The 26,484-nt window shown below is 44.7% G+C and overlaps 1 protein-coding gene across 1 annotated transcript in view; it reads right to left on the reverse strand.

Annotated features, from left to right (window-relative positions):
- Positions 1-26,484, reverse strand: part of CTNNA3 (catenin alpha 3) — an 892,356-nt gene that overhangs the window by 19,256 nt on the left and 846,616 nt on the right. The window contains exon 17 of the mRNA XM_048506869.1: positions 2,218-2,323. Coding sequence (XP_048362826.1) covers positions 2,218-2,323 — 106 coding nt within the window. The remainder of the gene's footprint in view (positions 1-2,217; positions 2,324-26,484) is intronic.

The raw sequence follows: 26,484 nt of genomic DNA on the forward strand, positions 1-26,484 counted from the left end.
GTGAAGGGTAAGAGGGAACAGGAAAGGAACAAGCTTGGAAATTCCTGGAGATTTGGGACTAGAGCCTAGGGAGGGCAGAATTTGAGGAGGGAGTCCCGTGGGGATGTAATTCTGTAGAGTCCAACCCCTGAATCTGCCACTTTCTCCATTTTTGGTACTCTGGAGATCAGGTGCAATTTTGGGAGAACACTACTGTCCACCTGGAGGTCGGCAACCTTATGGTTTCTGTCTAGATCTAGATCTACAAATTCTTGGAATGAAATCAGGGAAGGTACTGCATCCTCGTCTTTGGATGCAGCGTTTTATATAGTGCTTTATTCAATTGACATTGTAAGTTCAGTCAAGTTGTTTTGAAGCTAGGCCTCCCAAAGCCTTTCCTTTCTTTTTTTAACATTTGAGACTTGTTTCCCATGGTATGGATGTTGTATTTCTTGGTATCTAATACTGTAAGTGGGAACTTAGCATTTCTTTCGTCAATGGTTTGTTGTGTACATGCTGTTTTGATCCCGGACCTACTTTTTTTTGCCTAGATGAGAACTGGTGTCTGCTCATGAAACAAATGCTTCCATTGTTCAAAGATGCTTAGTTTCCCTTATTCTCCATGCATGCCTTTTTCTCATTGCTAAAAAGACACTCTTGGTAGCCAATGATGCAGGATTTTAATTTTCCTGAAACACATGAATTTAGCTTTCTAGTTAATCAAAAGAAGTGGCATTAGAAGCTAAATAGAGTTGTGAGTAAGCTCATTGCTAGGAGTCCTTGAAGCTCTCCAGGAAGGCAGCCAATCTGGTTGAACTCCTACTTCAAACAAGATTAAATATGATCCCGGCCCATGATCTGAGAAAACATAACACTTTGTAAGGAAGCTTTGAACTCTGCCTTGCAGGATACATCTGGCATGGAGCAGTGCAGAACTGTTTGTATTTGCTACTTTTATCCCTCTCTTTTTTGCCGTTTTAGTAAGTTTCCCACTCTTTTCATTATCCAAATATCCACCCATCTAAGTTCTGCTTTGCCATTTACAAAAAACAGCTTTCACTTTCTGAATATCAAACTGTCTTTACCTTCTGCCTTACCTGCACCATCTGGTCACACACTATGATGTCTTTCTCTTAAAACTATCATTTTAATTACTCTTTTATATGAAAATATTTGAAGAAGCATCATTGGCAGCCTTTAACAGCCAAGGAGGCCAGTCACAGAGTTACTGCGAGGATAATACAGAGCAGACAAGAATGATGTAAGCCATAGGTGTCATGGACTACATAGATGTTATGGACTACAGTTCCCATCATCCCCTGCCAGCATGGTTCTGGCAGGGGATGATGGGAACTGTAGTCCATAACATCTGGAGGGCTGCGAGTTTGACACCTGTGATGTAAGCTATTTTAGTTCCTTATTGGGGTCCCCTTTCAAATGTGGTTAATAAAAATAAAATAAATCTTTAGAATGTCCAAACTTTAGGTAATGGTAAGGTGTAATCTCTATGAAAGCCAGCATAGTGTAGTGGTTAAGAATGGTGCAGTCTAATCTGGAGAATGAGGTTTATATTCCTCCACATGAAGCCTGCTGGTTGACCTTGGGCCAGTCACAGTTCCCTCAGAACTATCTCAGCCCACACTGAGGCGAACAATGGAAAACTATCTCTGAATATCTCTTGCCTTGAAAACTTCCACAGGGTCTCCACAAGTCAGTTGTGACTTGACTACACTTTCTAGCACCAACCTCTACTGGAGATAAACTGCCAGTCAGAACAGACAATGCATATCTTGACAGACAGTTAGGTTGAGCCAATGTTAGGCAGATCATGAGTTCAGTACCAGTTATGTCAATTCTTTATTACCAGTTCTTGTGCCCCAAATTCTTGCAAATCTATTTGTAGTTCTTTTATGCCCATCTTCAAATCACCTTTTAATATCTATCTGATGTCACTGCCCTATTAGTTGTTTCTGTAGCTAGGATCCAGTGAGGTTATACATACCCATTTAAAACGAGGCCTACCTTTTCAGCAAAATAAGAGCCTGAAATGGAGATGTGCAAGAAAGTTCTGGGCATGTTTGCACTTCTCCCCTGTGCATGCCCATAACTTTACTGAATTACAGTTTATTTCTTTTCTCTCTTTGAAACCTCATTTGCAGCACATGTTAGTTATCACCAATCATCAGCACTGGTAAGAACCAACAGTAATATCTGTCACGCACCACTGTTTCAACCTACCTGGTCAGAAATTTGCCTTGCAAGCATATCCATCCTGGATCCGGACTCCGATATCACTTTTGCGGCATTGATCACATCTGATGTATTCTTCAGTGGCCCTCTACCCCTTTAATAAAAAATGACAAAATGAAAGTCTGTACAAGTCAGGGACCCACCAGGACATGCAGGGAGGGGGATTTTTTGCACAGTGCATAGATAAATGCTTACAATATTGTACACATGAGAACAGCGAAATTGTCTGAATCCAAACTTTTTGCAAGAGTTAAGCTGAAATTGCTTATGCACAACAAAGTTCAGGATGGTTGAAATTCAAGTATAAATCATGCTTCCTCTATGGCCATTGCTTGATTTAGAAACACTGCCTTTTGGTTATTCATACCTGCACACCAACTGTGGAGCTGGAAAGCACTTTACAGTGGTACTGGTCAATTCAATCTTAAACCAGAACCTGGAAGCAGCTAAGCTGAAGTTGCTCCACAAATAAAAGACTGGGGGAAAGATGACCACCCTTCCTTTAATCTTCACAAAAGTGGGTTTTATTTTAAGTTCTGAATAAGGATTTCTTTTTGTTTCCAAATCAATAACAAATGGAACAAAGAAAACCAATGGTTCCATTCAAAAGCACTTGACAATAAATGAATGCGTGGCATTTGTTCATCTCATTTTGTGAGGAGGAGCATTTCTCTTTTTCATCCCTTATTTTCCTTCTCCTCATCCTTCTTCCATCCACTGAACTTTCTGTGCTGGCAGCTGCTAGCCAGGCAACTGGTTAACTGGTAGGAAGAAAACTGCTCTTTCTCCCCATTCTTTCTGTACATGAATGCTACTTTTGTTTAGAATTCAAGGCACCTTCAAAATGTAGTTTCAGAGGGTCTGACATCTTAATGCTACTACTTTAAGGACTACATTTCCTAGAGTGCGTTTTGACATACAAAGTCTCAGGGAAGTGTGGGGGCGAGGAGGGGGGAGAGAGATCTCTGTTTCTGCTCATTGGCCGGCTGGCTGGGCAGATGTTACCAGAAAGGAAGGGAAAGGAGGAGGGGAGGAGGTTCTCACAATAAAACAAATATTTTAAAAAATGAACTGAATGTGCTAATAAATATTACTAAATAAATGAAGCTTTGAAACACTCCCATGATACATTCTTAGGCCCTTTCCGCACGGGCCATAAACGGCGGCTTGGGGACGGAAAAAACGCTGTCCCCAGGCCGCCGTTCGCACAGGGGGTGCAGCTGCGTCGCAGCCGCGCCGCCCTCGCGCCAGCCGCCAGTCCCAACGCCGGCATTTTCCCAGTGCACTACAAAGCACACTTGTTGAGGAAACGCTGGCTGGAAGACGCTGCCGTGCGAATGGCAGCAGCTTCCCGGCGCTTCCCCCCCTCCCTTCCTGTACTTACCTTGTCCCTGGGCCTCCGGCACATCGCAGAGGCCTGGGGACACGCCCCCCCCCACCCTGCGCCGCTGGAGCAGGCGCGCAGGGCCAGGGGGCGTGTCCCCAGGCCTCGGCGACGCACCGGAGGCCCGGGGACACGCCAGGTTGGCCAGGTTTATGTATATTGGGTAGTGTATAGAATATGGGCACACGAGGAAATTCATTAATATGGAATTTGGCTGTTTGAGATGTAATCCAGCCCATAATTCCAGCTTCTTCTACAGCAATCCTAATTAAGGATCCATGTGGACGGTCCTAGTGTCATCGGGTCGGCGTCGAGTACGCCGACCTGGCTGCTTCCGCATTCGTGCAGAAATGGCCTTCGTTTATAGAATTAGTTGTGAGATGCTACATGGAAATACTCAACCATCCATAGGGTTTTGAAATGCATTTGAACTGTTTTGAGATAGGCTTGCCAGACCATAGCTGGTAACCACAGGAGCCTTTTGGGGATAAGAGCTGGTGGACCAGCACCATGACGCCAATCTACAGGCCTCCCAAAGGTCTGTGCTCTTGCTAGTAAGTTTACTAGCTGGGCTGCCGGATGTGGGGTGTTCCACAGTCCTTGGATGGGCATCTGTGACAGGAAGGAGGGTGGAGAGGGTTGTTGGATGATGGGAGGCAACCTGGTCCCTGGACACTGATGCGTTTTTCCCCTGGGTGATGGGCTCAAATTATCGCTATACTGTGCAATATCGATGCATGGTGTAATATTGTTGTTTAAGATCGTCTATGGTTAAAGAAATGTAATTAGTTAGGTTGTGCCATAATAAAAAGATAAAATGGAGGCAAAGTAGTATTACTTGTGTACTATACTAAAAAATAAACCAAAAATATTATTGAGGTACACCTCTTGCTAGGAGAGAAATGATCTGCTATAGGATTGTTACATAGATGCCCAAGACTGCTTAAGTGAAGAAGTCATTTTGAAGAAGTCATTTTATTTGAAGAAGTCATTTTATTCATTCTATCTTCTTATATTCATTATGAACCATGATAACTAAATGGAAGTGTTCATGAGAAAGTGGAGTACGTTCCATTTCCAGATCTTGTTCGCCTAAGAATATTCCGTTGAGGATGTACTATTTGGCCTTGGGCATGTAGGTTTTTCTGGGTGTTCCTCATGTGTACCAAGGGACTAATATTTGTGCTTCAGAATTCTCTAGCGTGATTTTATTCATCGCCTTTAGCAAAGCACACATTCTCAGTGTTTTCCATCTTGAAAATGGGGCAAAAATATTCTGCAATATCTTCTAAATTATCCCCATGGTATAGTAGATTTATCTATGCTTCATCTTTTACTTTTCCTATCATCTGTGGTTTTCATAATCAGGACTTATCCACTCATCGGGTTGGACCCCACCAACTTTTCTGCTGGTGAAAATGGAAGGTGTCCCCTTTAACCATCTCAAAACAGTTTGTTCTGTGGATCATGAGACTGGAGTATACAAAAGCCATGTGAGGCATGGGGTTCAGTAAAGGGGGAATCTGGCAAAATTGAGCGGAAGAGCTGGCTGGATCCAACCAATTTTTTCCCGTTATTTCCTGGCTTCTGCTTGTGGGAATTATATGGGCAGCCTTGCTGCTGACATGTGGATAGGAATGTCCTCACTTTCAACTGTCAAATATTAAAGGGTATGGAATGGAATCCTTTGGCAATCTTAATTATCACTATTATCTATACTCGCTTGTATTTTACAAGTAGTTTAGGGGAGACATTTGGAACTGCAGCAGAAGGAAGGAGGCAAGATAGGGTTGCTGCCACCCATGGATAAACTCCAGAAGATCCAAGGCATCATATTGTTTCAGTAATAAATACTCATAGACAACTAGGAAAACAAAAATATAAAGTGCCACAACATGAGAACATATGTAGAGCCCTGCTGCATCAGACCAGTGGTCCATCTGGTCCATTATATTGTTTCACATAGTGAGTAACCAGTTACTCTGTAGAGCCAACAAATGGGACACAGAGGCCACTCTTTCCCCTGATGCTGGCTTGCAGCGGTGTTATTTGTGGTATATTTACTGTGCAGATATGTCTGTAATGGAACAATTTGCTCCTCCCCTATTATCTGTGTGATTTAGTTTGGTCCTATTGGATGGATCTCTTGGTTTCGGTTCCCAGTTTTTACATGCTAGCTGACACTGATGGTTGTAAGAGTTGTTCCTCTTGTAAACAAAGAGTAGCTGTTTTGGACCAGCTTGTCTCTGTTAAATGGAGCTGATAGCCAGTACCAGAGGCTCATTCCGCACATGCAGAATAATGCACTTTCAAACTGCTTTCAGTGCTCTTTGAAGCTGTGCGGAATAGCAAAATCCACTTGCAAACAGTTGTGAAAGTGGTTTGAAAATGCATTATTTTGCGTGTGCGGAAGGGGCCTGAGTGAGTACTCCCTGGAGATACTACAGTATTCAAAGGTTTCCTGCCTCCCTCAGCTCACACCATAACTAGTAGCCAAATATTGACTTGTCTAACCCACCCTTTAAAGCCATCTGTACTTGAGGTTGTCACTACATCCATTGGCAGTGAATTCCACAATTTCCTTATCTTTGAGTAAAGTAGTATTTCCACGTCACTGGCATTGCCTCATAAATGCTGCAATCATGTAATTAACAAGCTTATAAGCAAACTGAAAATACAACTATGGCAGATCAGTGGTTTGGACTGTAAATTGTAAATATGCCAACTGCTCCACTACATTCATTTTGGTATATAATTCCATTCTATTACCTATCTTTCTAAATAAATGATATATTTCAAAACCACCACTTTCCTCTTAGAAGAATTTTACCTCATGGAGATCTCTAGTCTCACAACATGGGTTTATAAAGATTTCTTTTCAGGCCATGTAATTGCTATCTTTCACTTCCATCCACATTACAGAATTTAAAAAGTCATTTATTTGTTCCTAATATATTTTTGTTATTCCCAAAGTTGAGATCATTTGCTTTTCATTGTTTTTTTTAAAAAAAGGTATATTTGGCACTACAGGGAACTAGATTAATATAAACTGATTTTCTGTTTGATTTTGCAGCCTTTCATTGGAGATAAAAAGCTAACCCCCGCACACACACATCTTAAAATTATTTTTACACAGTTCAAACTGCAGTGCTGAACTCATTTATCTGGAAAGTAATCCAATTGAAATCAATCAATCTAAGACTGCTTCTGCATGGCCCAAAAACAAAACTCTACTCGGGATAGTAAAAACACCATCCCTGGGGCGCTGCTCGCACACCTGCCACTGCTGCAGCGCAGCAGTGCCATGCTCACCCCTCCCAAATGGCGGGAAAATGCTGCTTTCAAAACTTGCTCAATGAGCTAGTTTTTTGGAAAGCAGCGTCTTCCCACCTGCTCTGTGAGAAGCACAACAGCATGAGGGCGCCACTTTTAGGCACTTCTGATTTGTTGTGTGTAACTACCTTTTCTCCTACGAAGCTCTGGATGGAGAAAGGGACATGCCCACGCTGCCCTCGGACCCCCAGGGGTCGGAGGGCAGTGTGGGCATGTCCCTTCCTCTATCCAGAACAAATTGAGTATGACTTCCCATGTGAAGCCACCCTCGGACCCACGGTGGCTTTACAGGGGACATCGCCTGCACCACAGGGTATGTCACGGTCCCAAGGCTCCACATAAATCATGCCACTTGTCAGCCGCTTCTGCCGCCGTACAGAAATGACCTAAGTGTGTTGAGAGAGTCAACACAGTATAGTGGTTAAGATTGGTGAATTCCAATCTGGAGAACCAGGTTTGATTCCCCACTCCACACGAAGCCTGCTGAGTCACCTTGGGTCAGTCACAGTTCCCTCAGTACTCTCTCAGCCCATGCAGAGGCAGGCAATGACAAACCACCACTGAAGCTCTCTTACCTTGAAAACAAGGGATGGCCGTAAGTCCTCTGTGATTTTACAGCACTTTCCATCACCACCAAGTGTGTGTAGCACTGAATTTATTTTATTTATTTATTTATTTATTATATTTGTATACCGCCCTCCCCGAAGGCTCAGGGCGGTTTCCAACAACATAAAAATTTAAAACATCATAAATATAAGTTAATTAAAATACATAAAATATTAAACTAGAGATGGCTTCAACTATTCTATTCTATTCCCCCTTTTATGAACCCACGGGAGGCCAGATGTTTACTTATTATTGCGGTTGATATCATCCCGGCTGGCCAAACGCCTGGCGGAACAGGTCCGTTTTACAGGCCCTGCGGAAACTTTGTAAATCCCGCAGGGCCCTGATCTCACCTGGAAGCCTGTTCCACCAGGTAGGGGCCAGAGCCGTAAAAGCCCTGGCCCTTGTAGAGGCCAGCCGGATCGCCTTGGGGCCAGGGATCACCAGTAGGTCCGCCTCCGATGAACGGAGGGGCCTAGAAGGGTGATATAGGGAGAGACGGTCCCTTAGATATGCAGGGCCAAGGCCGCGAATGGCTTTAAAGGTCAAAACCAAAACTTTAAACATGACCCGGTACTCGATCGGCAGCCAGTGCAGTTGGTATAGGACCGGAGTAATCCGGTCCCTTGCTGTTGCTCTGGAAAGGAGTCTGGCTGCCGCATTCTGTACGAGTTTCAGTTTCCGGATCATGGCCAAAGGTAAGCCCGCGTAGAGCGAAGTTACAGTAGTCTAATCTAGAGGTGACCGTGGCATGGATCACAGTGGCCAGATCAGAACGGGAGAGATACGGGGCCAGTTGCCGTGCCTGCCGCAGATGGTAAAAAGCTGCCTGGGCTGTCTGGGTGACCTGGGCCACCAATGATAGAGATGGATCCAGAGTCACCCCCAGGCTCTTGGCGGACAAAGTTAATTTTAACGTCTCGCCAAGAAGGGTAGGCAGGCCAAAGGCCACCGGACACTCCACTCCAGCCACAGGACCTCCGTCTTAGTGGGATTCAACTTCAGCCGACTTGCACTCCAACCAACCAGCCACAGCATCAAGACAACGCTGGAGAGCATCAGGGGCCGAGGTCGGGCTGCCCTCCATTGTGAACAAGAGCTGAGTGTCATCAGCGTATTGGTGACACCGCAGCCCAAAACTCCGAACTAGACTCGCCAGGGGGTGCATGTAGATATTAAAAAGCATCGGGGAGAGTATCGCTCCTTGCGGCACCCCACACATAATGGGGCGACGCTTGGAGATCTCACCCCCCGATGCCACCTGCTGTCCCCGATCTCGGAGGAACGAGATCAGCCAATTTAAGGCTGAATCTCGAACCCCGATACCAGCGAGGCGGTGGACCAAAAGGTCGTGGTCTACCATATCGAACGCTGCGGTGAGATCTAACAACACCAACAACGCTGAACCGCCTCTGTCCAAGTGTAGTCGGAGGTCGTCCACAACAGTGACCAGCACCGTCTCGGTCCCATGACCAGCGCGGAAGCCAGACTGGAAGGGATCCAGTACGTGAACTGAGATGGTCTTCAGTAGTCATGGTGATATATAAACATAATTATCTTATGAAGACTGTCAGCAACAATGACTATGGGTGTGTGTGTGTCAAAATCTGCATTCCAATGGGGATTGTGCTAGACAACTTCCAGGTGGATCATGACCCAAGTCCCAGAAGAATTAACTTCACTCGTCAAATTTCAATAGAGAGCCCAATGATGCAGACTGGTAAACTACAGTACTTCAGTCAAGGCACGGCCTGAGTTCGATCCTGACAGAAGTCAATTTCAGGTGGCCAGCACAAGGTTGACTCAGCCTTCCATCCTTCCAAAGTTGGTAAAATGAGTACCCAGCTTACTGGGGGTAAAGTGGAGACAACTAGGGAAGATAATGGCCAACTGTCCTATCAACACAGTCTGCTTAGTGAACGTCATAATGTGATTTCACCCCATGGGTCAGTAATGTCCTGGTGCTTCCACAGGAGACTATCTTTAATTTTACCGTTTCATATTTCAGCCTCCTGCCTAGCATTTACAAATTTGGGGCAACATCTAGCCCAGGGGTCTGCAACCTTTCAGTCTTATACTGTGGCTTCACATTGCCTGGAAGTCGGAGGGTAGCGTGGGAGTGTCCCTCCAGCCCTCCAGAGCAGCACTGGAAGGAAAGGTGAGTGGAGGGGCAGTACCGGAGGCAGCTCTGTGTGTGAGGGTGCCGCTTTTTGCGCCCCCTCCACTCACCTCTCCTTCCAGCGCTGCTCTGGAGAGCTGGAGGGACATGCCAATGCTGCCCTCTGACCCCTGGAGGTTGGAGGGTACCACAGGCGTGTCTCTCCAGAGCAGCCTCCATCCCCCCTCTGCCATCCCCACAGCCACCATCCCCCCTCTGTCCCACAGAGCAGGTGGATGCCTGCTCTTTCAGTCGGAGGGTGTTTTCCTGCCCGGTGCCGCTGCCTCCTGCAGTGTGAGAGGCGGCAGCACCGGGCAGGCCGCAGCTGCCATCCCCACTCTGTCGCATGGAGCAGGCAGATGCCTGCTCCATTGGGCAGAGGGGATTTCCCTGCCCGGTGCATCCGCCTCCCAGCACTGGAAGGAAAGGTGAGTGCAGGGGCCAAACCAGAGGTGGCTCTGTGTGGAGCTGCCTCTCCGGCTCAGTAGATCTTTGGGGCCATGGAAAACAGGTCCAAATGGCTCTTTGTGTGGTAAAGGTTGCCGACCCCTGATCTAGCCGAAGTGAATCATTCTCATTGCCATTCATGTTAATGGGACAGTTAAGCACACACTTTAAAAGGTGCTATTAACTTAACATGATTTACTTAATCTCTCCGTTGCAATGTCTGAAAGCAGCAAAATGAAAGGCCAAGTTCTCTTTATACAGATTGTGGCTGCAAAGCAGCTGTGAAGGAATATCATTAGTGGCAACACTTGCCCCATCAGTGGACACAGGAAGCTCAACAGCAGCAAGCTCAGATGACTGAGTATACTAAAAGTTCTTCAGAGATTAGGGAAGAAAGCCAGAGGCAACTTTTACAGTTTAAAAAATAGCCAATTATCTCAGACAGAAAGGAGAGAGTGTCCACTTCGGCATCAGCCTCTGTGTTTATTTGTCTCTTCTCTAGTGAATAATGCTCTGGATGGGCCAGAGGGGAAGGAACCAGTGGTTCCAGCTTCCCCAGTATATTGTGTTTGAGATAAAAGGTTAATCTCCCCACATAGCCTATGGCCGTTTCCGCACAGGCAATTAATGGGGGCCTGGAGACGGTAAAAACGCCGTCTCCAGGCCGCCATTCGCACAGGGGATGCAGCTGCATCGCAGCCGCGCCGCCCTCACGCCGCCCGCCCGTCATGAAGCCGGCGTTTCCCCAGAGCGCTTGGAAGTGCTCTTGTTGGGGAAACGCCACCTCGAAGCCGCTGCCAAGCGAACGGCAGCGGCTTCACAACGCCTCCCCCACCCGGCACTTACCTTGTCCCCGGGCCTCCGGCGCGTCGCCGACGCCTGGGGACACGCCCCCCTGCCCTGCGCCGCTGGAGCAGGCACACAGGGCCAGGGGGGCGTGTTCCCAGGCCTCAGCGATGCGCCGGAGGCCCAGGGACATGTCGGGTTGGCCGGCCGCCAGCGCTCTGCGGTGCCGGCTGCCCGGCTGTTTCCAGGACCGTCCGTGCGGACGGTCTCAGCGTCGTCAGGTCGGTGTCATAAACGCCGACCCGGCCGCTTCCACCTTCATGCGGAAACGGCCTATGTTTCCTTACAGCTTTTTCTACCCTTGCTTGGGAATTCTCAACAGTGAGGCATAGACCCAAATATCGGTGACATGATAAATGTACTGTGCAGTCAGGCTTTTGGCTTGCTCTTCTAACCCATTCTTCCATATTTCCAGTTAAATGATACTTTGTCAGAATTTTCTCACCTTTATTTCTCTTCTCTGTTACCTTCTATTCTTAGCTACAACTGTCAGCCTTCTCTTTTGTAAAGATGGCTCTGGCCATCTTATTTGGTTGCGTTCTTGCCCTTAATAATTTATGATGTCTTAGAATCTAATCCATATCTTCAAAGAATAATGTAAAATGATATCTATTTGACTAGCTCTTCAAGTGACCAGTGGTTTACAGTTAGGGTTAAGGTTAGGTTTCTTTGTAAATCAAGTGTTTCTGAGTAGGATAAAAGGCTTAGGCATATTACTGCTACTAAAATTTAATATTATGAGCAGAATCATGTGTACAAAAACCCAGCACAAGTATTTAGTTTGAATTTGGGATCCTGAAAAGTATTTAGTTTGAATTCAGAATCCTGAAAGCTGTTGTTTCTTTTCCACAAAAAACCAAATTTCCTGCAGGGATGTTCAATAACCTCCTGTTTCTGCTTATGTGGTTTGGGCTTATGTGGTTTGAGTTATTTATTTGTTTAAGAACTTCTATGTCACCTTTCCACACAAAAAGGGTCAGTAGAATGGCAAACATCAAAACAGTAAAACAACATTTAAAATAACTTATATTTTAAAAAATCAATAAAAACATACAAACACAGACAAACCCTGAAACCAGGGATTAATAATAGTTATGGGCAGTGGTGGGATTCAGCAGGTTTGCACCACTTTGGCAGAACTGGTTGTTAAAATGGTGCTTTTAAGCAACCAGTTGTTAGATTATTTGAATCCCACCACCGAAACCAGTTGTTAAATTATTTGAATCCCATCACTGGTTATGGCGGTATGCAGAGGTGGGATCCAGCAGGTTCTCACCAGTTCCCGAGAGTGGGTTACTAATTATTTGTGTGTGCCGAGAGGGGGTTACTAATTGGGTCTGCTTTTCCATGCCTCCCCGAGAGGCATACTGCCTTTGAACGTGAAGGTTCTATATAGCAATTGCGACTAATAATGTAACTCCCTGAACTGGGTTAATCCCTTTCAGGTATTGCAATTCATTGATTCTCAGCCTTTCGTACCTTTTATCTCACCAGTCTCTATCAAAGAACCTGTGTGTTTCACCATTGCTGTGTTCAGATTTGTGAGTTGGGGCATTTTCTATAATGTGATGATGATTTAGAAATGATCTGGTGCAAAAAAATTTGGGGGAGTCGTGGTGGGGTGGCTGCCCATGGGGGGCCATCCAACTCAGGTTTTGCCCAGGGCTCAGGTTTTCCACGTATGCCTCTGCCCCCTTTGCTGAGGGGTGGCTGGTGAGGGAACCTGTTACTAAAATTTTTGGATCCCACCACTGGGGGTATGCGAAACAAAACAAAAAAAGATTTCCACTGTTGGCCGAAGACAACAATAAAAGGAGACACATGAGTCTCCCTGAAGAAGGAGTTCTAAGATTTGGGTGCCATGACCACGCAAGCCTTTCTTCAGGTTGCCACCCATCTTTTCTCAGATGGCAGGGGCACCTGAAGCAGGGTTTCCAAAGATGACAAGTAGAATGATATGGGAGAAGGCAGTCCTTAAAGTAGGCTGACTTCAACCCATATCTCTGCGTGCTCTCTCCCAGAAGCTTTATGCAGATGTTACGGCTGTGTATCTGGATATAGCCAAGCCAAAAAGGAAAAAAAATCCTAATAAAATCATTTTGGCTTTTTGGGGGGGGCGGGGAGAGGGATTGGTCAATTTTTTTTAAAAAAAAATGGATTCCTGGATAGAGCTAAATAGCCAAAAAAGCCAAAAAGCATTTTCGCTTTTTTTGCAGGGGGAGGGGCTTTTAGCCACATCCCAGCCAGCAGAACTTTCTCATCAGTATCTTATCTCAGGTTGTACCAATAATCTTTTCAAGATCTTGCCAAGCTTGAAAATACTGATTAGAAACCAAGAATCCTTCATGCTTTTCCATATCAGAAGAAGACTATTTCTCACACGCTCTTTGTACAGAATGTTTGCCCGTGGCAATGCAATATTAATTGGGCCCTTCACTGAGACACAAGTAGAATAAAGGATGGGACTTTCTTTTGCAGGAAAACATGGATCTGACATCTGAATGGAAGGGTGGAGGGGGTGGACACCTTCTATATGTGGTTGTATGTACATATCTTTCTCTAGGCTTGCCAACTCAAGTCAGGAAATTCTTGAAGCTTGGGGATGGTGTTGCCTGGGGAGGGGAGGGTTTGCACTCTCAGCAGAGCAAAATGCCATAAAGTCCACTCTCCAGAGCATCTATTTTTCTCCAGAGGAACTGCTATCTGTAATCCGGAGATAAATTGTAATTCCAGGAAAGCTTCAGGATCCACCTGGACACTGGCAACCGTACTTTTTTTTGTTTTTCCCCCCTATTCCTCAGAACATTTCTGCAAAGGTGAGTAGGTTTGTTTGTGACAAATGACCTTGCAATACGCAGGGGCAGGTGGCATCTTGGGCAAATCATACCCTTATAGCCTTCCCAAAAATGGTAGCCAGAGAGGCCATTACAAATGGTAAGAGGCAGTGGCATATCTTGACCCCGGGCGCCACTCTTCTGGTTACATGGGGGGCACAAAATCGGCCCCCCACGTGACCAGGAAGTCCTGCTGTCTCGTCGTTTTCGCATGCCTCAACCCCATCGGATGCACGCAAAAACGACGAGACAGCAGGACTTCCTGCTGCCTCCAAGCGCCCTCAACCACACCCTGGACATGGTCAAGGGCAATGGGGGGCGGAGCCTGGGGGCATCAGGGGATGGAGTCAGGGTGGTGGTGGGGGGCAGAGTCTGGGGGCATCCTCGAGACAATTTGTCTCCGGGCGCCATTTACCCCTGTATGCCTCTGGTAAGAGGCAGCCTCCTGTAAATCAAGCTATCTTAGGGTATGATTACACAATGCACCTGACGCATGTTGGATAATGGGTATGCTTACTCACAGTGGTAAGCAAATGAGCACCTTTTAAGGAGAGTTCCTCCAATGTATGTCCAGTCAAGCACTTGTGATGTGATAGGTATGTTATGTAATTTGACCTTGTAGCTTCATAGAATCATAGAATCATAGAGCTGGAAGAGTTCATAAAGGCCATCTAGCCCAATCCCCTGCTCAGAGCAGGATCATCCAAACGCATACCTGACAAAGACTTGTCCAGCTGCTGCTTAAAGACTGCCATTGAAAGGGAGCTCGCCACCTCCCTAAGCAGCTGATTCCAATGCTGAACTACTCTTTACTGTATAAGAAATTCGTAATACCTTTCTGCCTGTAATTGAAACTCATTATTGTGAATCCTGTCTTCTGCTGCCAACAGAAACAGCTCCTTGTCTTCTTCTAAGTGAAAGCCCTTTACATTCTTAAAGAGACCAATCATGTCTCCCCTCAACCGTCGCATCCCCAGACTGAACATTCCCAAGTCCCTCAGCCTTTCCTAGTTGGGCTTGGTCTCCTTGTCTCTCTCTTCTGCACCTACAGATATGGCAGAGAAGTTCTCTGCAGGCACATCATCCATTGTTACCTTCCCAGAACTCTCCACTGGTACAGTAAGTTTCCTTACTGGCTTACAGAGGCGGATTCCGCAAGGGCCAAAAACACCAGTGTGAAAATGGTGTGAAAACGGTGTAAATGCTTTTAAACCATTTTCCACCATTTTCACACCACTGTTTTTGGCCCATGCGGAATCTGCCAGAGAGAGTGAGAGATTGCAGCAAAAGAGAAACCAGATGGCAAGTACTCTGAAGTAAAAATGTTTACCAATTCCGATTTGTTAGACTTTGCAAAATTCTGTGAAGATTCTATTTCAGCACGCTTTTGCAGTGCCCAGTTGTTCTAAAATGACCTTCATGTAAACTGAATATGGCTAACAGTTATACAGTTTCCCTGTGGCATTGTATGCCACGATAGATCAGATCAAAGCGGCCCCCTTTAAAAAGTCCTGTTTTTAGGAGAAAATCTGCTATGAGCCTAGTTCCCATACTGAATATCTTAAATGACATCCATCTGTTCAGATTATTTTTAGAAATTTTGGCATGCATTCTTGATCCAACCATTTCCAAGACATTTAAATCACAAACAAATAACCAAGAACATGCAAATCCATGTATAATATAGTACTTGAATATTCTGAAAAAATATGCCACTTAGAAGAAAATGTACTATTCATTTAAAAAAACAAACAAATGTAAAGTCATCACACTGTGACTAAGAATTTAGCAAATTCTGTCTTCCTTTGATAAAAATACAAAAGAGGGTCTATCTTTTCACAGTTTTAAGTCCCCTGCACTTCTAAACATATTTTGTTCTCTGAAATATCAGTAAGCTGCTTGGTAGCTTTACTATGCAAGATCTAGAAGAACACTAGCTTCACTTTGTGTTACCTGTAACAACTGAAAGCTTACTGTAATATTTATTTGAAAAGTCCCCTATACAATGTTAGTGAATGGATAAGGGCTGCATGGTACACAAATTGGAATTGTTGGTTGGTATCCAATCATGCACAGATTTCAGCAATTGGGACTTCCCAGCTTTCCTCTCCTGCTGGAGTCCCCTAACATTTGTTCTTCACAATCAGCAGACCACTAGGAACAGCACAGAAGTCAAAGTAGACATCTGCAGTGGGGGATGAATTGACAGAAATTGCTTCCTCCAACAGAAATATCATTCCATCTGAGAAACTGCATGGTGGGATACGTGACATTGTGTTTGGCCAAAAATATTTCCTGAGTTAGAACCTCAGAAAACTTATTTGCTTGGATTTCTTAATACAATATGGACTGGGACCTACAGATCTGAAGGACCTCCGCTGCATGAAACCACGCACCAGCTGTGTTCTTTACAAAAAGTTCCTTTTACCCATTTCCACTCCCTGGTGGCTTGCTTATTCCTAATACTTTTCTAGTATGGCTCCATGGTAGAACAGCTGCCAGGTGCAGTTGGGAAGGCAGTGTCATTATGTGCCTTTTACAAGGCAAAGTGGTGCTCTACTAAGCTGGTCTTCTTTTATGCTGAGCAGGAGCATGACTTCTTGGCTTACTACCTTCTTAGGTGTTTCGTGTTTTTACTGGGTTTCACATGTTTGACCTGACTGCAAGCCACCTTGGAATATTTAGTAAACGCTGGGAAAATGATTTTAAAGAAAATGGATAAATGCCAGCAACAATTCATATTTCTTCAAGAAAGTAATGGCTTTTGTTCCTGTCCTGCTCAGAAAACAATTTCCCAAATATACTAATCTAAAGAACTGATCACTATAAGAAGCCAAGAGACTAATACAAAAGAAGGAGGTCATGCTTGGAGAACCATGTGTTTAAGTCAGGGGCAGAGCAAGGGGGAACTGTGCCTGGGGCATGGCCACACCCTACACCTCTGCCATGGCACCGCCCACCCCACCCCACCCTTCCACTGCCCCACACTGGCACATACCAGGGCATTGCGCCCCCCATCCCAATGGCACTACGCCACTGGTTTAAGTGGTTAAGTGTGGTGAACTCTAATCTGGAGTACCAGGTTGGATTCCCCACTTCTCCACAGGAGCAGTGGACTCATATCTGATGAAATGGATGTTTCCCCACTCCTACACATGAAGCCTGCTGGGTGACCTTGAACTCTCTCATCCTCACCTCCCTCCCTCACTGGGTGTCCACCTTGAATCCTTACAGGGGAGAAAGGTGGGGTAAAAATCCAAACTCTTCTTCTTTTAGAAGTTTTTTTTTTGGATTAGTGTTCATCTTTTTCTCATTGCCGATTCACTAAAAACTTGGTGGTCATTGAAAAGAAGTTGGTCACTGCAGTCTAAAGTCCAGGGTGAGCACAATGAAGAAGCACCTTGCATGGAATAAATATTTATCTAAATTATAGTTCGGCTTTGAAATGCAAGAAAATTGATGGTTTCTACTAAAGGGCAAAATATCATTCCCATCCCTACACTTTATAAAATTAACAAATTTTCCAACCTTAGCGGTTAAAAAAAAATGACATCAGGGTGGGTGTTTGGTTTCTAGCAGCAGATGACAGAGGGACAGAAGAAGGTAGTTATGGACGACATGTTCATTGTTCCTGTGAAGCCAAATGTCATGTAGTGGTCTCTGCTGAGATCAGTGTGACAGCTGATAGCTGTCCCTTGGAAAGTTGTTGTAGTTATAGTCAGGAATTAACAAATGCATGTTGAATTCAACATAGCGTAGAGCTTTTCATGAGTACTTTATTGCAACTGGCACTAGATGACTGTGGCTAAGTTTACATATTCCTAAGGAATGTGTGGTATGACTACCAGATAGGACTCAATACAGGAATACTTTCATATGCTGAAGCCTGTTATCAGCAGCTTGATGCACCATGGTAACTTGATGAGTGAAGGTTATAGCAGATCCCACAGTTATCTGACAGTTCCTGGTGTTTCCATGTGATGTCCAAGCACAGCACTGACTCTGCATGCTTTGGAGACATTCATGTAAAGGCTTTCATCCTGTAGTTACCATGTGCCAATTTATTGACTCCAATTTCAGTGCACTTAAATGAGAACAAGCGAGACAATTTTTTGTCTGTAAAGGAGCCCTGATAGTACAAAGAATGTCTAGAGCAGCTCTGCTGGTGTTGCCTCTACCTCCTTCATCCATTGAACTAAATCTGAGAAAAGGAAACTGACAAATACAACTAAAAAAAGCTGAAGAAGAACAAATTACGTTTATTTCAAAATGTATACAATGTTTTTCTCCCAATGTAAACCCAGACGGTCATATCGTATTGTTCTCCTCTTCTGTACCCTGTCCTCACAACAGCCCAGTGAGGAAGGTTAGCCTGAGAGATTACAATGGGGCCAAGGTTACCCAACAGGTTTTCATTGCTCATTAGGGATTCAAATCAGGATGTCCCAGGTCCCAACACTCTACCCACTATGCCCCACCAACTCACAACAGTTCTCTAACTATATTGATTTTTCTGGTACAGGCCTGAATGTCACATCTTTGCAGAGACAGAGCTACAAGGGGACCGGGGGAGGCACGCTGCACCGGGCGTGCGCCGGGGGGGGCAGCAAAAATTTGTTTTTTGTATTTTTTAGTATTTTTCCGTTTTTGGCCTGCAGGGGGTGCAGTTTTTAGGCTAGCAGCACCAAAATTTCAGGCTGAAAACTGAAAAAAAACACTTATACATACAAACGAACATGGGGGGGAAAGGCATCAAAACTCAGATGTTTCACCGGGCTCCATTTTCCCTAGCTACGCCTCTGCATCTTTGCACATGATCTGGGTGCTGTTGAACTATAGCAAGTAGCTTGTTCATATCAATGGCTTCCTAGATGTCAGAATGCACGTGAAATTCTGTGTTTCTGGTTAATGTATAAGATGTACAAGCTAGGTGACTAATTTTATAACATTATTTGCACATTCTACATATATTTGCAGTTCATTGTTAAAACACAAATGCCTGACTTAATTAAAAATGGTTGCTTTGTTGATAACAATGTTGATAACACTGCTAGGATTATAATGGCTGGGTACCAAAGAAATAGACTCAGCATGGTGTAGCAGTTAAAAGCAGCAGACTCTAATCTGGAGAACTGGGTTCAATTTCCAACTCCTCCACAAGAAGCCTGCTGGGTAATTTTGGACCAGTCACAGTTCTCTCAGAACTCTCTCAGTCCATGCGGAAGCAGGCAATGGCAAACCATCTCTAAACATCTCTTTGGCTTGAAAACCTTGAGGGAGTCACCATAAATCAGCTGTGATTTGCTGGCACTTTATACACACATGTTCATGCAGTGTTTGGAGAAATAGCTATAGGTATGAGAACAGAAGCCAAAATGGGAACAAAGGAGGCAAAAAGTGTGGGAAAGAGAAGAAATTAACAAAATGCTCATACATAGACCAGCACAGAAGACTGACCTAAATCTAACTTACCAAAAGAGGAATATGGATGTATAAACTAGAAGGGGTTCAAAATCTTTCTTTCTTTGGGGAGCTCCTTGTGTCTCATAAAATGCCATTTTCTAGGGCCCCTAACCTTTGGGGACAATTTCTTCAGGGTCATGAAAAGATGCTTCTGGAGGTTCTCCAACAGAAGACTGGGAGGATGGGAACATGGGGGCACTGTTGATAACAGCATGGCATCACTTCCAATAGAGAAACCCAAAAGTGATGTCAGTCCTCTCTAGGGATTAATGGGATTCCTTGAGATGACTAGCATCACTTCATGAGTTTCCCTAGAACCAAAATCACTCAACTATGCTTTTTTAAAGATATCGTTTTTTCTCCCACTGGCTACAGCAGCTGTGGTGGGAAATGGCAAACCACATGTGAACATCTCTTTGGCTTGAAAACTCTATGGCAGTGATGGCGAACCTTTTTAAGACCGAGTGCCCAAATTGCAACCCAAACCCCCAGTTATTTATCACAAAGCACTTTAATTTAACCTGAATGCTAAGGTTTTAGTTTAGAAAAAAACGGTTGGCTCCCTCGTCCTCCTCCCCATCCGCTTGAACAGGGGCCAGCCTGCTCTAGCCTCCAGCAAGTCCTGCATGCACAGCTCTGTGCCTCTCTAGCATCTCTGCCTCCTCTGCACCCCCCGTCGATCTGAAGCCACCTGGAGCACAGGCACCAGGCCTGCCAGCCGAGTCCTCCCTACTCACCACGGTGCACGCATGTCATGCTCAGTGGCCCAAACCAGCCTAAATGTGTGTGTGTGTGGGGGTGATTTTCCGTCCCCCACATGATGAACTCATGATGCGTGCCCACAGAGAGGGCTCCAAGTGCCACCTCTGGCACCCGTGTCATAGGTTCGCCATCACTGCTCTATGGGGTCACCTTAAATCCCCATCCTCTGCCCCTGGGAGGGGCCTGGAAGCCCTAATCTGGAAGGAGGCTGAAAGTCTTCATGTGCATGAGACCCTTTGGATCTTGGATCATTACTTTTAAAAAGTGCTTATCGTTTTACAGTTTTAGTCTCCTCCTAAACTCTGACCAAGTACTCCCATTAATAACATCAAGCCATAATATTCATGCTATTTTAAAGGCTCAAACCATCTGCGACAATCTCAGCAACTAAAACTGGGTGGACAGCTGCCTTAGATTCTAAATCAAGCTGATCAAATAATTATAGCAACAGAATCTAGCTGTTCTGCTAGTTGCACTGAAAATGAAATTACCCAGCCAATAATTTCTAAACTTTAATTCAGAAGTAATTTCCAGGAAATAATTGCAAGGCTTGTTTTCATGAAACTTAAGCTGCATTGTTTGCTCTGGAACAAAACATAATTAGAAAAAAGTATTATCTTTTCTTCTCAATAAATGACTGAAATGTCTAAAGCCAGACTCTATTACTTCATTTAAAATTCACTCTAAATATGTTTCTGGGAGCATTTATTTATTAAAAATGCAACAAATAGGCAGCATGCTTTTCCTCTTGTGCTTTACTTCTAAGCAAATGCTCTTTCTTTTACATTGGAAACATTCTAGCTTTTAGCAAGTACGGATTGGTGTCATTAGCTATTCCAAGTGCATGACCACATTGCTCTGGATATGAGACTTGGAAATTTCCAAAATTTGGGGTGTACTGACCTCACAGCCAGGAATGGCCTGGATAGTGAAGCTACTGAGAAGTCATCAACCAAAGAAAGTTTAAATTGGCACAAGATTTTTGCCATTGGAAATCATGCCAGTATTCCCGTAGTCCCCAGCTGCACCAGTAAGGGTCAGCAGACAGGCACACAATGGGGTGCTGGGACATTGGGGGAGATCCGGTCACTTTGTGGAATGATGTTTAATTCCTTCCTAAAGTCTTAGGAGCCTTTCTCCTGTGTAAGTGGTTCTTAGACCTTTTCACACAACATATCTGTGGATACAACATATCTGGCATCACAAGAGGCAAGCTCCACCCTGTGTAAAGACCCCACAGATGTGAAAATCAGGATTCCAAATCATGGAGGAGGAAAAGTACCATATCCTTGTAAAAGCTTCAAGTGAATGGCCATGCATCTGAGGATGGAGTAGCTTGCTGCTGCAGCCACTACCATCATATACTCATTCAGTTGCCATGGAGATTATGCTCAAAAAAGATCTGCTGATACTTAGAGGTGACTAAACATGGGATATGAACATGACTCTGTATTAACTTATGTGACTAGTAAACAAAGACTATCACTTATCATGAGAAGGAAACTATTTATTTCACCCAGAAGGAGAAGATGAGTTTGGATTTATACCCCGCCTTTCTCTTCTGCAAGGAGAGTTAAGGTGCCTTACAAACACTTTTCTCTTCCTCTCCCCACAACAGAAACCTTCTAAGATAGGTGGGACTGAGAGAGTTCAGGAAAACTATGATAAAACCAAGGTCATCCAGCAGGCTTCATGTGTTCGAGAGGGGAAACAAATCCAGTTCATCAGATAAGAATCCGTCTCTTGTGTGGAGGAGTGGGGAATCAAACTCCATTTTCCAGATTAGAGTCCACCGCTCTTAACCACTACACCATGTCGGCATCCAGTAATTTCCTTTTCATCTTAATACAATACTTGACAATCACAAAGGATCCAGATCAAGAGATTAGGAAAATCTTGTTAGAGGATAAGGACGTAACTGTCTCTCACCTCTCTGCATGGGAAAGGGGCAGGGTGGAGGTGGGCTTCAGTGAAATTATATTGGGGAACATTGGGTATTGCTTCAGAACTGGCTTTTGTAAAGCCAGGCTTCAGGTGTCCGGTTCAATAAACGCTTCTGACTGATGAAATCCAGAGTGGTCATTGTGTGGAACCCTCGACTTGACACTCTCCAATGTAGATCTCAGGACTGAGATTTCTGATAGAATTTGCAAGAGACACTTAATCATTTAGAATTATATTTTAACCCTTTATACACTGTCTTCCATAATCATTCAACCTAATTCTAGTAACATTGACTAAGACAATGACAAGTCTACTATTCAGGGTCAATGGGAAAGTATTAAATCGGGCTCTTGACAAAGGCCAGCAAAATGTAAAGAAAGCAATAGGCATTAGATATGGAGCAGTGGAAATTCCCATCCAGATCTTTAATGGCCTATATGTACTTGGAAGAATAGCCATTTCATTCAATATCTATCTGTTAGTTGTTAATAAGCCAGATTTTTTTGCTCTTCTAAGTCCCATTTCTAGTAAATAATCAGGGGTTAGGCCAATTATGTGGAGTTTATTAATTACTAACTGCAAGAAGGTTGCACACTGACTGACAGGAAGAAAGGGATAAGGCCTGCAGGTTGAAGGTTATGTTCCAACCAATAATTGGTCATAACTAATCAGGCCCTAGACTCTACTTGTCGTAACCCAGCCTCCTGCTAAAGGACTGCATTAGGATTGCAATTTGGGGCACTGAATAAGGCCCTAATGAATCCCCACAATTCTCTCTAAGGGAGTAAAATTAGTGTAGGGATCTAAATGGGTCCCATGTGTGAGTTGTGATAGAGATTCTGCCAAATATAATTTGATAGTAGCAGGGATAAATCCATCACCCTTAGCACAGTAAAATTTTAGTCCGTAAAACCTTGAGCAATTTGCATTGATGTGAATCTAACCAAAGTATACAACTTCAGTTCTTTATTTCTGAGGGAGCAATTTACATTTCCAAACCTGAGGAAAACTTCATCAGGTCATAGTTAATATACAGAGAGCTATAACCTGGTAATTTTGTACAGCTGATACCACATCATTCAGCAAGAGTAATTTTAATTGCGCATTGCACTCTGGCACAAAATCCTGCAGATAGCACCTCAGTAACCACCTTCCAGAGTCATTTTGCCCTAGAACTGTTTCATCAAATGTATAAGAAATTGGCACTTGATTATTCACAGAACCAACAATTACTTGTGCAATTTTTGTGACCCCTAGCAAGCCGCAAGAGAGTCAGCTGCCTGTGGTGTAGCATTTTCTAGATACTGAAAACAATGAGATGGCAGCCAGTAAGACAGACCAGACATTTGAACATATAACTTATCCCAAAGTGTCAGACCATTTCTTAACAAACCTTGGAATTGATTTTCGAGATACTCCCAACAGTGAAACATAAAAATTGAAAAGGTGCTTTTGTCTTTATGTAATAAGTGCTGTTCAAATTTATTCATTTCGCCCTGAAATTTTCCACGACAAATCTCTTTCACAAGAAAGCTTTTCAGTTGCAAATACCAGGAACTGCTGAATTCTTTTCGTTCGTGACAAGGCAGCCACAGGAGGAAAAAGAGAGACTATGAATCAGTTTTCGGATTTATAAAGCACATCACAACATGATATTCCGATGTATTTTATAAATCATAACTAAAAATAAATTTTATTCCAAAAGGACACATTCAAAGTATGAAAGGTGCTTATAAATACCATGAAGGAAAAAAATGTTGTAAGAGCTGAAACACAGTTGGCCATCTGGTATCCTCTGACACCCAGCTCACTCTCACAATGGAGGGCCAATCAGCCTCTGCCCCTGAGGCTCTCCAGCACAGTTTAGAAGCCATGGCTGGTTGGTTGAGAGTGAGCAGACTGAAATTGAATCAAAGATGGAGAATCTGTGGCTCAACCAGGGAATTTCCAGCTCCTTGTCCTGGATGGTGAGGCCCTTCATCTTGCCTCATTGGTGAAGAGTCTGAGTGTGACCTGGGACTCCACTCTTACGTTGGAGGACAAGGTCACAAAGATGGCTTTTTTCCATCTGTGACAGGCACGGCAGCTGGCCCCCTATCTCTCTTGGGCTGATTTGGCCACGGTAATTCATGCGACGGTCACCTCTACCCTGCAACCGAAGGAAATGTAACTGTTGATGAAAGGCACAAACCAGTCACAGACAAAGTCTCTGATTCTGTCTCTCCTCTGTGAGCCTCCCAACCTTTCAGTGTGTGCTCATAGACATTTGCCTCTGCATGGCCAACCAAACAGGGCTGACCACAAGGCCAAAACCTCAGTATCTCCCCATTTGAGCTCCTGTATGTTCAGTCTGCAAAGCAAGAGAATTGCTAATGGGAGGGAATGGGAGGGAAGGCACAGCTTGTGATTCTCTCTCTCTCCACCAATATGCCCTGCCTGCCAGTAAATACAAACAAAGGTCTCATATTTTATCTAGCAGGCACAGCCCAAAGAATATAATAGATCACATTAACATAGGAACTGTGCTTACATCAATTAAGAAACTCCTCCCAGAACCACTGAGACAATGCAGCGACTGTCAGAAAATCAAAATGCCATGTACAGAAATATCAGTTGGGAACAATTCTGTTTGGTAAAATAAATGGCTAACTGTTAAGAGTGGACAAAGCCCTTGTTAGGTACATCCCTACTGAGTCTCCCCTTGTTGCCTCTTCTGCCTCCTGCTGCTTACGAAAATGATCTCAGGCAGAGAGTCACAGCAGAATAATGACTATAATGGAATGTTTCTGATTGCTCTTTAATGCTGGAAATAAGCATTGAATGTGTTTACAAATGGATGTGGTTCACAGGTTATTTTAAGCCACACAGTCAATTCTTATGGAGGCGTTTTGAGCCTGAGGATGCCCTGTCAGCACAGAACAGGTGTTAACAGTGATGGGAAAATGTCTCTCAGGGATGTTAGCCCGTTGTGTCTGATTTTATCAGACATTTATAAGGTACAGAGATACTTCTGAGGAGCCCCAGTGTTTCCCAGAACACGATTTTATAATTACTGCCTTAGATAATTCTCAGAAAGCTCTTTCCAAATACATACTCATTTGGCTCTTCTATCCTAAACAAAATATTTCTCAATGGGTGTGTAATACCTTAAATCTTTCTACTCTGACTTTCATTGTTTCAAATATTTTAAACCATAGAAACATAACAGTATATAGGTGGTTAAACAAAGAATAAGAACAGAGAATGAACTTAACTTGATTCCAATTCTAGATAGAAAAAGAGAGCCATTTTGTTACTGTCATCCAGTTCTGCCATTCTCTTCAGTGGTATCTTATGGCTAGGCTATTGTGGTGCCTCCCCTGACCGCCGGTCCCCCTGGGGCGAGTGTGCTGTCCCTCCTCCCTTTACCTGGGGGTTTTCCTCCCCAGTCGAGATCTTAAATAACCTCGCCCACAGGGTGCCTCAGATTTGGGCACACCCTGACACCCTTCCTGCACCCTTTCCCCCCGCCCAGTTGCCTCATGGCACGAGGGCTAGCCCGCCTACTGGACTCCCCATTCTCCCTCCCCTGTTGCTCCTTCACAGGGTCGGGCTCCCCACTCTCCCTCCCCTGTTGCACCTTCACAGGGTTGGGACCCAACAGGAGTTCCCCAGCCCCGCTGGGATAGAAGACTCCCCCAGTCCCTGCCCTCCTGGGCTACACGCTCCTCTTTCCCTGCCAGCACAAAGCTCTCTCCTCCACCATCTTCCCACAGACAACGCCCCCGAGCTTCCTTTCCCACCCCCTTATATCCCCTTCCTCCCCTCATCTCCCTGCCTTGTCCCAGCTGTCGTCCCCTCTGATCAAGCTCAGCTGAGACTGGGTGAGCCCGGCCAGGCTCAGAGCCCTGCCCCCGCGGTCCCTTGGCCGGGCACGCTTGTGTCGACGGATTGGCCGATTGCCTGGCTGAAGGATTGGTAGGTCGATGTATCAACCTGGTGCCCGGTCCGGGCGCCGGTGAAGTGCCGTGTCGGGGTGGTGGAGTCCCATCGGGGCGGGGTGGCGGCGGATCGGCCCGGCAGCATGTCTTCCCTTCTCCAGCTGCAGATGGGGTCGCAGACTCACACGGCACTGGAACAAGTCCGGGTGCCACGCTGGGGCTCGCGTCCGGACAGCTATCTTTTAAGGGTTTTGAAACTCTTGCCTGTTTTATGTCATTTGGGCATCTTAGTACTGTTTACTCCTTTATTTAAGATTATAATGGAGCACTTCTGGATACCCTCTCTGCAACCCTAGATTGATTCATCAGTTATCGTTTACTGGGTAAGGAGGGTTTCTAACCTGCTGCAATCTCACAGTACTTCCCTCTAGTCCACATTCCCCCAGCTTTCTTGAGCTTATTTCACATGTTGTCTTGGCAGTGAAGTTGTCATAAGGATCCTGCATAGATTCTTTCCTTAAGAGATAGTTGATTAGGTGAAGTGATGTCAGTTCATAC

Source organism: Sphaerodactylus townsendi, linkage group LG08, assembly GCF_021028975.2.
Source record: "Sphaerodactylus townsendi isolate TG3544 linkage group LG08, MPM_Stown_v2.3, whole genome shotgun sequence".
Lineage (NCBI taxonomy): Eukaryota > Metazoa > Chordata > Lepidosauria > Squamata > Sphaerodactylidae > Sphaerodactylus > Sphaerodactylus townsendi.